Raw genomic sequence first — 13,044 nt, 5'->3', positions numbered from 1 at the left:
AGCATCTTTTTCCAGGGTGGTAATGGCCAATACTAGAGGTCATCTGTTTTAAGGTGCATGGAGGAAAGTTCAGGGGGGATGTCAGAGGAAGGTTTTTTTTACACAAATAGTGGTGGGTGCCTGGAATGCATTGCTGGGTGGGGGGCCGATACAATAGGGTCATTTAAGAGACTCTTGGGCAGATGGAGGAAAGAAAAATAGAGGGTTATGGGAGGTGAAGTTGCGAGGGGGATAGATAGGATGTGGATCCGGTTTATATAGGTCGGCACTACATCATGTGCCAAAGGTCCCATATGTGCTGTACTGTTCTATGTTAAGTGGAGTTGGGGTAATTTACTGGCGTGGGTTCAGAATTGGTCAATGGACAAAGCAAAGAGTGGGAATAAACTGGTTGACAGTGGGGCTGAGGGAGCCACAGAGAGTCTCCAGGTCCACTGAAGACACAAAACTAAGTGGGATTCAGGATGCAAAGAGGTCTCAAAAGGGTATGGATGAAGCTGTGGGTGGAAGACAGCAGGACAGAGGGATATAATGTGGAAATACAGGAGCTCGTTCAATTTGCTACAAAAATTTTGCCAGAAGAAGTGGTTGAGGCAGGTACAATAACAAAATTTAAAAGACACTTGGACAAGTACATGGTTAGGAAAGGTTTAGAGAGATACAGCCCAAATGCAGGCAAATGGGACTAGCTTAGATGGGCATCTTGGCATGGACGAGTTGGGCCAGAGGGCCTGTGTCTGTGCTGTATGACTGTAGGAATCTATGAATCACTATCAACCAGAATTCAGGACTATGACACAGAAGAGGCGCTGAGGTCTGATCCTATTGAATGGTGGGGTAGGATTGAGGGGCCAGGTGGCCTACTCCTGATCCTATTTGCTTGTGTTCTAGAGTGTAAACAGATTCCTGAAACATTAATGCAGGAAATGGCTTGGTGTAGTATTAATGGGCTATTGCTTCAGCAGATTTTGTAAAACTGGAAGACTCATTGGAAAGAAACTTGACATTTATATGCCATTATTAATTATAATATTTATTGTGCTGCAGTAAGATATAAAGTAATATACTCGGGTATCCTTGGAATTTATGCTGTAGTCAAAATAAATGACTGCAATTATCAGAACATTGCAGTTAAATGAAAAGTAAGAATATGTGAATAGCATATTGTAACACAGCACTGTATGTAGACACACCAAGGGTGATCTGTCAATCTGATGCAGAATTATAAAAAAATAGAAAAAGTAGTAGTAAAATCTTTTTAGCTACTTATTCAGCTTATGTAAAAGTATGTAAGATGTACTGTCTAATGGAGGTATGAAATGCAGGTTCAGGAGACAAAACTTACACATCCAACCAAGCGGAATCACAGGACAGAGAGAGGAAATAACTAAAGGATTAGTCCTCTGTCGGTTGTTCCTGCACATTGGCCTGTCAAATAAAGGAAGGTGCTTGCAGAAAGCTGGGAACAACCAATCATTGGTTCTTAACTGGACTGATGGGGAGGGGGAGAGAGAAACAAAAATGAAACAGGTTATCTGAAGTGCTGGACATAAAATTATTGAATGTTGCTGACGTCTCTTCTTCATACTTGACAGATGATAAGGGTGAAATGGATGACTTTTGTGGGCCCTACATGGTGTTTGATGAAGATTCGTGCAGCTGTATTTGCACGAACAGGCTTTCCATGTCGAGCTGTGGCCCCAACAAGGAATTTGATGAGAGCAGCTGCAGATGTGTTTGCAGTAACATGCAGCACCATGGTCTGTGTGAACCACAGAAGGAATGGGATGCAGATGCCTGTGAGTGTGTGTGCAGGAAGAACTGCCCAAAACATCAACCCTTGAACATCAATAAATGCACCTGTGAATGCACGGAGTCAGTAGCTTCATGCTTTCGCAAAGGGAAGAAGTTTGATCCACAGACATGCAGGTGACTAAAGATTAGCTAATCACTTCTTCATAGCTAATACCTGTAGTGCTTTTTGTTTTAAAGATATCAATTAACATATTAGTGGCATGCAGAAGTTTGGGCACCCCTGGTCAAAATTTCTGTTACTGTGAATAGCTAAGTGAGTAAAAGATGACCTGATTTCCAAAAGGCATAAAGTTTAAAGATGACACATTTCTTTAATATTTTAAGCAGGAGTACTTTTTAATTTCCATCTTTTACAGTTTCAAAATAACAAAAAAGGAAAAGGGCCTGAAGCAAAAGTTTGGGCACCCTGCATGGTCAGTACTTAGTAACACCCCCTTTGGCAAGTATCACAGCTTGGAAACAATTTTTCTGTAGCCAGCTAAGAGTATTTCAATTCTTTGGGGTATTTTCACCCATTCTTCCTTGCAAAAGGCTTCTAGTTCTGTAAGATTCTTGGGCCGTCTTGCATGCACTGCTCTTTTGAGGTCTATGCACAGATTTTCGATGATGTTTAGGTCAGGGGACTGAGGGCCATGGCAAAACCTTCAGCTTGTGCCTCTTGAGGTATTCCATTGTGGATTTTGAGGTGTGTTTAGGATCGTTATCCTGTTGTAGAAGCCATCCTCTTTTCACCTTCAGCTTTCTTCCAGAAATTGCTGGTATTTAATTGAATTCATTCTTCGCTCTACCAGTGAAATGTTCCCCGTGCCATTGGCTGCAACACAAGCCCAAAGCATGATCAATCCACCCCCATGCTTAACAGTTGGAGAGGTGTTCTTTTCGTGAAATTCTACACCTTTTTCCTCCAAACTTTCCTGCATCCTCACCACTTAATTCAGCATCAGAAGTTTGCAAAGGAACACCTGAACAAGCCTGATGCATTTTGGAAACAAGTCCCGTGGACTAATGAAGTTAAAATAGAACTTTTTGGCCGCAATGAGCAAAGGTATGTTTGGAGAAAAACGGGTGCCTTTTGCAAGGAAGAATGGGTGAAAATACCCCAAACAAGAATTGAAATACTCTTAGCTGGCTACAGAAAGTGTTTACAAGCTGTGATACTTGCCAAAGGGGGTGTTACTAAGTACTAACCATGCAAGGTGTCCAAACTTTTGGGCCCTTTTCCTTTTCTGTTATTTTGAAACTGTAAAAGATGGAAATAAAGTAACCTTAAAATAATAAAAAAAAGTGTCATCTTTAACTTTATGCCATTTAGAAATCAGGTCATCTTTTACTCAATTAGCTTTTCACAGTAACAGAAATTTTGACTAGGGGTTCCCAAACTTTTGCATGCCACTGTAAATTCAAAGACAAAAAAAATATTTATGGAAGGGCATTAGATTGGGGGATTCCTGTGGTGGGAATGAATCTTGAAGTAGTGCAAAGCCATTGGATATGAGATCAAATAGGAACAGCTAGAGAACCAAAGTGTCATGTGCTTTCTGGAGATGAGAATGTAATAGTGAGCAATGGCCAGAACACTGGGGATACCCTGCTGTTCTTCAAAACAGTACCATGGATTAACTTCTCATCCAAATGATAACACGCATGGTTATATAGCATCCCCTAGGTTTTTGTGCTCGTGGATGTGTTGTGTTCTAATTTGGAGGCAAAAATCCCACAAAATGATAAGATATCTTTATTAGTCACTTGTACATCGAAACACACAGTGAAATGCATCTTTTGCATGGTGTTCTGGGGGCAGCCCGTAAGTGTCGCCACACTTCCGGCACCAACATAGCATACCCACAACTTCCTAACCCATACGTCTTTGGAATGTGGAAGGAAACCCATGCAGACACGGGGAGAATTTATAAACTCCTTACAGACAGCAGCTGGAATTGAACCTGGGTCACTGGTGCTGTAATAACGTTATGCTTCTGACAAAAGACCTGCATATTAAAGGTATCCATTCTTCATTTACATTGAAGGGCTGCACTCTAATGCAAGAACCTTTATTACAAAATAGATAATTCTAAGGAAAATCTGCCTCCAGATGTGCATGATTAATTGATGTCACCCATAAGAGTGACATTGGGTGATGCAGTGGCACTGCAGGTGAACTATCTCTCAGATCTGATGATCCAGGTTCAATTCTGACCTCTGGTGCTATCTGGATGGAACTTATCTGTGCTCCTTGAGTCCACATGGGTTGCCCCCAGGTGCTCCACTTTTTTCCCATATGATAAATACATGAGGGTTGGAAGGTTAATTGCGCCCTGGTGTAAGTGGGCAGTAGGAGAATTTGGAGGGGTGTTAATGGGCATGTATGAGAGAAAAGGTTATGGGGATATACGTGGGGAAATGGCATTGTACCGAGAAGCATGGATTTGATGGACCAAATGTGCTCTTTCTATATTGTAAAGAAATAAAATATAATCTGGGAAGTAATCAAGATCAGTAGCAAGACTGGAGCACTGAGTGGTCTCGGATTCTGAAAATCTCTTATGTAGCTACCAATTGATTCTGTTTTCCACACTAACTGCCAGAGTCCAAATCCTAACTACTCTGAGTAAAGAAGTTTTTCCTTGCAATCTCCTTGTATCTTTTGCCCAGATTTTTAAATCCCCTTCCAGCCCTCAAGCTATGTCTTAATGGGAATGGCTTCTCTGTATTTACCGCATCTAGCCATTAATTAATCCATGTGTGTAGATTTAATAACAAATCATATTGAATCTATTAATTTATCTAAATGGTCTGAAATTAGTTATAGAATGTTAATTATCTATTAAAAAACAGGTGCTACAGGTTGCCTTGCAGAACCCAAGTGAAACAATGCCAGTCAGGCCTTTACTTCAGTCATTACGTCTGCAGTTGCCTCCCACTATACATGAAGGAATATCAAACTGAAGACTGATGCACAAACTGCTTTCAACTTTGCCTTGCTTCATCAATGAAGAACTTAATTCTCCAGCCTGCAGCACTTACAAAGTACTTTTCTTTTGGGATTCTACACAATCTAGTAGGTATGCTGAGCACTGAAATGTGTCTATGAGACAGTGTGAAGAAAGTGGGTATTGGTCCTTTAAAACAAGTTTGGCTCATTTTCATAACGCACAATTAATTGGTATGATTACCAATGTCATGATCGTGGCAGGATAAATATTATAAGCAAATGCCCAGATAGATGTGTGTTTCTATTAAGTTAATATTACTTCATGGTACAAATAAGAATGAATCAGTTGTAGGGAAAAATAGACTTTTAGTATTGACCAGATTTTAGCATGAATGTTTTGTGCTAAACAATACAATGCTTTTATTGACACAGGGAGTTTATGCTACTGGAAATGAGTCCTAATGCTTCAGAAATAGATATGATTTTTTTGTAGATCTTATACTGATTTTATGCCATTATGGATGTGCAAAATAGCTTGAGCAATATCGTGAGTTTACCAGTTGAAAGCCAAAAAAAAAGTTGCAGCCTCTTGTCTCTCAAAATACATTTATAATCTAAAATATATAAATTGCAACATAACTATTGTTGTTAGGAGAAGTGTTTGATTTTTCAAGCACAGCTTGTGTGCATGTGGAAGATGAAATGAGTAAAGGAGAAAAAGGCTGAGACATAACGTACAGCAATAGGAAGGGGGACAATAAATCAAGTTGGGCAATTTCTCCTACTCGGCTTATGAGTCATAAGGTGCATTTGGAACTAGCTACTGAGTATTTCTGCAGTGGGAATGGGAGATGCACTTAAATTATCAGGTGTAACAGAATCTATTAAACTGCTGCAATTTCTCTAACAATTGAAACAAGCCCACTAGCGTAACTCAATTTCTTCATTCAACAGACAGAAAACTTAACCACAGTCATTATTACGTCTAGACAGCCATGTAACATTTCTCATTATAGACAAGCTACAGACCAGTTAAAAACCATATCTAACTTAAGTATAGAAATGTGCAAGGATGGATTCTAGAAATTAGAAAGTTCCACATTCTCTTTACCAATTTTTAAGGTAACCACTTTCTTGGCATGGATTATCAAGCTATATATCTGATATAGTAGTTGCCCCTTTTGGAAGTAAATTCACCTGACTGGTTATTCTATGATTATAAAGTTCACTTTAAAAAGCTTTGGTTCTGTAAATATCTATGATTGCATTTTAATTCCTTAATGGTTAACACTCATGTTAAATATATTTGCCTTTTTTCCCCAATCACATTATCCATAAAACCAGCACTAGGAAGATGTACAACAGCCACATAGTTGATACTTCACAAATTTCCCCTCCCCTTTGGTCAGCAGTTTCCTGATACAATGTGGTTGAAATCCATAATGCTGAAAACTAATCTCGGGTGATTCTGGAACATGAAGCCGAGAGGAACGTGCATAACTATGTCTAATAAATCTTTAAAGCACCGATAACTTCATACATGAAGGATGCCTCCTTTGTGTTGGGGAGGTCAGTCTCAGGATAGAGAGCAAGATACTTAGGACTGAGATGAGAAATGTTTTAACTGAGAGTGGTGCATTTGTGAAATACCCCAAAGGGGTACAGGGAGAGAGTGAGAATATGTATTGAGATGATTGTATGGACTGGCAGAACAGACTCAAAGGGCTGAATGGTCTTCTCCTGCTCCTACTTTGTTTCTATCATTGGGGTAGTTTTGCAATTTAAAATATAGCACATAAGTAATTTGCTTTAATCAGTTCTGAACAGGAAGATCATGTCAATAATCTCTTAACAGTTGTACTTAGCTGCTTGTGCATTCCTACTTCATGTATTATCTCCTCCCAGTCTCCATAAAATTAGGAGTATGAAATGGAACTTTATTAGCTTAAATATTTAAGAGTTCACCATCTTCATTTGGACACTTGATTTGCCATAAAAATGGCAAAAATGATATTGACCTGCAACAATGGAAGTTGTCTTGTCAGTTGCTGGTAGACCTGCCACATTGGATGGTAGGATTTCACAGTACACGAGGTCCTGTCTTTGAATATTAGTTCCACTTTCCTGCTTCTCCCCAACCACATCCCACCCCCCTTGCAATTCTTTGGTAAAGCATTTTTCCTATTTCCTTTCAAAAGTTACTGTTGAATCTTTTCATCACTTTCAGGTTTTTGTATTCCAGAACACAACTTGCTGGGCCAATTATCTTAAACCTGTCCACTCTAGTTGTCAGGTTCATTTCCAAGAGGTATATTTCCAGGATATATTTTTCCAAATATTTAGCATCTATCAGTTGGGTTCTTTGTTTCCAAGTACAAGAGATAACAAGTGTCTTCAGACTTGAGGGTTGCTATTCTGCATTGACCTCGAACAGCAGTAATTTCATTTCACTACTTGCAATATAATATAGAAATTTATGACACAATTATATATTTAAAGTTGTGTTAATTCAGCTTGTTACTAGCTTCTGGAAATATCAAGGAGTCAGAAATAGGCTGATAAGGGTTAGTTCTGAATAACAATATAATTTTGTTTTCTTATGGGATGAGAGGGACAGTGGGAAGGAGTAATTGGAAGAAAGGAATCTAACAAGAGGTCTCAATCAAAGTGGGAGTAGGACTGTTTGAAATCGGTGCTTAGCACTTGTTAATTGTATCCTTGACAATTTAGTTCACTTTTTTAAAAAAAAGTTTTTAAAAAAGGGAAGTTTTAAGAGTTCATTGTGAGCAGCAGTGTTCAACAGATCACGGTGTCCCAAGGTTCAGTTTCAGATCTGGACTGAGTTACACTTCAACCCTCCAGAAATGAGGGATTTGGCTAGGGTTGCTTTTCCTGGTTCAGTCACTCTTGCAAGGACAATCTAAAGGGCAAAGATTGGTCTTTGTTCTTGTCAGTTATCTTTAGGGGTTCAATCGTGTCAAACTCACCTGAAGGCTCCCATGTGAATAATGATTCACTGGGTAAGGCAATATGAGGGCAAGTTGTTCCTGCAGAATTAAAATTCAACAAGTTTACGAGAATGTTTTTGTTTTACCTTTTTTTTCATAACCAGTGCTTTGTGATACCACTCCTTTCTATTATCTTCTGGCACGTGAGGAAGATTTGCACCAGCTGATTTCAAACTTGTGACCAAGAATCCATTCTGTATCTCAGCCCAAAAGTCAGCAATGATTAATACCACTGCCTATTAGGTTTGTTATTAACACATTAAAAACAATCACAAATTAGTAGCATCATTCCAAACATATAAAGGAAAAGAAAATCCCTCCATGTTCTTGGTTATACTATGGGTAATTATCTATACAGAAGCTGTGAACAATTCTATTAAACAAATTTACTTTATAAAAAACAAATTAATTGTATATTTATTGCTGGCTCAATTTAATTCTGTGTTTTAATTTGTATTGGATGTTTTTTAACCATGAAATTTTTTAAAAAATAAAAATATTATATTTGTAAATGTGTTTGTACGTGTTCAGCACTGGCAATGGAGATGAGCAGGGATGAATACTTGAAGTACATGAAGTACTTATTTACAATTATCAACTTAAATAATCTTGCATTCCTCACAGCAAGGAAACATGCTTTTTTTTCTGGGAGGGAGTGAAAGAGGTGAGGTGGCACTCAAATTAATAAAATGTTTGACTAAGTAAAGCTTGAACTCTAGTAGCTCCTGACTCGATAAGCCAAGTTTTCTCCCCCCTTCTGAGCTCAAAGTTTGCCAGTCTGCTGATGGTTATTACAAACAATGCCTGCTTCACATAGAATCAACTCTTCATGAAGAAATTCACCACAATCTCCAACATGCTAATCTTTGGTTGATCGAGGAAAAGGGTGTTAGAAGATCAAGACTTCAGAATTGGCACAAAACTCATGGTATACTTAGCAGCAATGATCCCTGCCTTCCTGTATACTGCTGAGACCTGGACTACTAATAATAGGCACATCAAGGCACTGGAGAAATACTACTAGTACTGCCCCCACAAAGTGTTCCAAATTCACTGGATGGCAAGCAAACCAATTTGTCTTCTCCCAGGCTAACATCACCAAAATTGTGGTCCTAGTAACATTCAGTTTGCTATGTTGAACAAGCCATATAGGTCACATTTGACAGCAGATTCCTAAACAGGCACTCCATTCTGAGCTCTACCATAGGAAGAGTTTACCAGGTGGACAGGGGAAAAGATTCAAGGATGTAGTCAAAGCCGCCGTGAAGAAATGCAGCAACACAAACAGACTCCTGGGAATCTCTGGCCCGTGACTGCTTAAGTCGAAGGAAGAGCATTCAGGATATTGTTGAGAACGTTAAGGCCATGCATCAAGAATACAGTGAGGGCCTGCAGATACACCTCACAAACTGCCCACTTCCCCTGCTTCATTGGCCAACATCTGCCTCATCTTTGGAAAGGTCTGTGGTTCCCACACTGGCCTCATTAGCCACCTCAGAACCCACAAAACTAGAGTGGATGCAAGTTATTAGAACCATAAAACACTACAGCACGGAAAACAGGCCATTTGGCCCTTCTAGTCTGTGCCAAAATGTTATTCCGCTAGTCCCATTTACCTGCACCCAGTCCATAACCCTCCAGACCTCTCCTGTCCATGTATCTATTCAATTTATTCTCGAAACTCAAGAGTGAGCCCACATTTACTACATCAGATGGCAGCCCACTCCATACTCCCACCACTCTTTGAGTGAAGAATTTCCCTCTAAACCTTTCCCCTTTCACCCTAAAGCCATGTCCTCTCATACTTCTCTCCTAATCTAGGTGGAAAGAGCCTATTCACAGTAACTCTCTCAAATCTCCCCTCATTCTTCTGCACTCCAAGGAATAAAGTCCTAACCTGTTCAATCTTTCCCTGTAACTCAACTCCTGAAGACCTGGCAACATTCTAGTAAATCTCCTCTGCATTCTTTCAATCTTACTGATATCCTTCCTATAGTTAGGTGACCAGAACTGCACACAATACTCCAAATTTGGCCTCACCAATGTCTTATACAACCTCACCATAACATCACAACTCCTGTACTCAATACTTTGATTTATGAATGCCAGGATGCCAAAAGCTTTCTTTTCTACCCTGTCTACCTGCGACGCCACTTTCAGGGAATTATGCATCTGAAGTCCCAGATCCCTTGTTCTTCTGTAAGTGCCCTACCATTTACTGTGTATGTCCTACCAAAATGCAACACCTCACACTAGTCTGCATTAAATTCCGTCTGCATTAAATTCCATCTGCCATTTTCTGGCCCATTCTTCCAGTTGGTTCAGATCCCTCTGCAAGCTTTGAAAGCCTTCCTCACTGTCCACTACACCTCCAATCTTAGTACCATCAGCAAACTTTGCTGATCCAATTTACCACATTATCATCAAGATTATTGATATAGACAACAATGGCACCAGCACAGATCCCTGAGGCACACCACTAGTCATAGGCCTCCAGTCTGAGAAACAATCATCCACTACCACTCTGTCTTCTACCACTCAGCCAATTTCAAATCCAGTTTACAATCTTTCCATGGATACCTAGTGTCTGAACCTTCTGAGCTAACCTCCCATGTGGGACCTTGTCAAAGGCCTTACTAAAGTCCATGTAGACAACATCCACAGCCTTTCCTTCATCTACTTTCTTGGTAACCTCCTCAAAAAACTCTACAAGACTTGTTAAACACAATCTACCACGCACAAAGCTATGCTGACTATCCTTAATCAGCCCTTGGCTGTCCAAATACTTGTATATCCAATCTCTCAGAACACCTTCCAATAATTTACCCACTACTGATGTCAGGCTCACTGGCCTGTAATTACCTGGTTTACTTTTAGATCCTTTTTAAACAAAGGAACAACATGAGCTACCCTCCAGTCCTCCGGCACCTCACCCTTGGCTAAGGACATTTTCTACACTAGTCTCTCTCAATGTCCGAGGAAATATTTTATCAGGCCCAGGGGATTTATCTACCTTTATTTGCTGTAAGGAAGCAAGCACCTCCTCCTCTTTAGTCTCTATATATGTTCCATGACACTACTGCTCGTTTCCCTTCCTTCCATATCCACTATGCCAGTTTCCTGAGTAAATACTGATGCAAAAAAACTGTTTAAGATCTCCCCCATCTCCTGAGGCTCCACACATAGACGACTACTCTTATCTTCTAGGGGACCAATTTTGTCCCTTACTATCCTTTTACTCTTAATATACTTGTAGAAACCCTTTGGGTTTACCTTCACGTTATCTGCCAAAGCAACCTCATGTCTTCTTTTTGCCTTCCTGATTTCCTTTTTTTTAGTATTTTCTTACTTTTTCTATACTCTTCGAGTACCTCATTTGTTCCTAGTTGCCTATACCTGCTATACATCTCTCTCTTTTTCTTAACCAGATCACCAATATCCCTTGAAAACCAAGGTTCCCTATGCTTGTTAACTTTGCCTTTAATCCTGGCAGGAACATGCAAACTCTACCCTCTCAGAATTTCACCTTTGAAGGCCTTCCACTTACTGAACACATCATTGCCAGAAAATAACTTATCCCAATCCACTCTTCCTAGATCCTTTCTCATTTCCACAAAATTGGCCCTTCTCCAACTTAGAACCTCAACTCGAGGACCAGACCTGTCCTTATCCATACTTAACTTGAAACTAATGACATTATGGTCACTGGACCCAAAATGCTCACCTACACATACTTCTGTCACCTGACCTGTCTAGTTCCCTAATAGGAGATCAAGTATTGCATTCTCTCTCATTGTTACCTCTATATATTGATTTAGAAAACTTTCCCTGAACACATTTAACAAATTCCAAGCCATCCAGCCCTTTCACAGTGTGGGAGTCCCAGTCAATATGTGGAAAGTTAAAATCCCCTACTATTACAACTTTCTGTTTCTTACGTTGGTCTGCTATCCCACTACAGATTTGTTCCTCCAATTCCCTCTGACTATTGGGTGGTCTATAATACAACCCTATTAAGTGTGGCCACACCTTTCCCGTTCCTCAGCTCCACCCATATGGCCTCTGTAGCTGAGCCCTCCGGGCTGTCCTGTCTATGCACAGCTGTTATATTTTCCCTGACTAGTAATGCCACTCCTCCCCCTTTCATCCCTCCCCCTCTATCATATCTGAAACAACGGAACCCTGGAACATTAAGCTGCCAGTCTTGCCCCTCCTGCATCCAAGTCTCACTAATAGCAATAATGTCCTAATCCCACGTGCCAATCCACGCCCTAAGCTCATCTGCCTTACCTACAATACTTCTTGCATTGAAATAGATGCACCTGAGAACATTTCTATCATTCACAATGCCGAGGGATGGAGTTAAAAGATGATTCCGTAGGAAAGTATGGGGCATGCATAAGAATGCACTTGGCACACAGGAGATGGCATTTAAAAAAAAGTAAACACCTAGGAAGTTGAAGGAAAAAAATCATTGAACAATTTGATTAATATTTGAAGCATCATCTGAAAATGCCAAATAACAAGCTGCCAAAAGTAAAATCCAGTCTTCAAATGAAGATGATGTTGAATGCAGCTGTTGCCCACTGGCTTTAAATTCTTGGTATAATACTGCACACTGCAGTAAATGACACTTTTATTTTTACTATTTTGATAAAAATAAGATACTCAAAAGACTGGTTAACATTTCATTATGCATTCATGCATTTCATGAAGGTTCTTGCATGAGATTCTAATTAAGAGTGTTAACATATCATGCACAATGTATCAACAAATGCTTTATATAACACACTGGAATCAAACAGCTTTGGCTGGGAATAGGTACTGTTCCTAAATTCTCTTTTGGTGAGATGACCTCACATATATATGGAGGAATCAATATTCTATTCTAATGTGTATTAAGTTATGCATATCAACCAGCATCTTATATGGACTAAGGAATTTATAAACTCAAGAATATAGAAATTCTAGACAAACTCTAAAGCTTATCTTAAACTGAACTTTTTGCCTTCAGTGTAAGTGGCATCAATGCATAATCAGCAAAATCATTGATGCAAATAAAAACTACTCTTCCATACATATTGAATGAACCATCTTCACAGATGAGGGTTGATGTTACTGATGAATCACTAAGCAACCACTTTAAGAGACGGACTTGGCCATCAAAATATTATAAAACATGCAGGTATATTTATGAGTAAGAATCAATGGGAAGGCAGCAGGGCTGTACCTCAATACATGAATGATGCTACATACAAAATGTGAAGACTCCATTTATCTTATTATCTA

The 13,044-nt window shown here is 39.6% G+C and overlaps 1 protein-coding gene across 1 annotated transcript in view; it reads left to right on the top strand.

Moving 5' to 3' along the window:
• Positions 1–8,169, top strand: part of LOC127569476 (vascular endothelial growth factor C-like) — a 59,441-nt gene extending 51,272 nt beyond the window's left edge. Inside the window, exons 6-7 of the mRNA XM_052014172.1 lie at positions 1,596–1,929; positions 4,651–8,169. Coding sequence (XP_051870132.1) covers positions 1,596–1,929; positions 4,651–4,768 — 452 coding nt within the window. The 3' untranslated portion in view covers positions 4,769–8,169. The remainder of the gene's footprint in view (positions 1–1,595; positions 1,930–4,650) is intronic.
• Positions 8,170–13,044: the final 4,875 nt, after the last annotated feature.

Source organism: Pristis pectinata, chromosome 4 (genome assembly GCF_009764475.1).
Source record: "Pristis pectinata isolate sPriPec2 chromosome 4, sPriPec2.1.pri, whole genome shotgun sequence".
NCBI lineage: Eukaryota > Metazoa > Chordata > Chondrichthyes > Rhinopristiformes > Pristidae > Pristis > Pristis pectinata.
The sequence above is the reverse complement of the archived record's forward strand: the minus strand, read 5'-3'. Positions and strand labels throughout refer to the sequence as shown.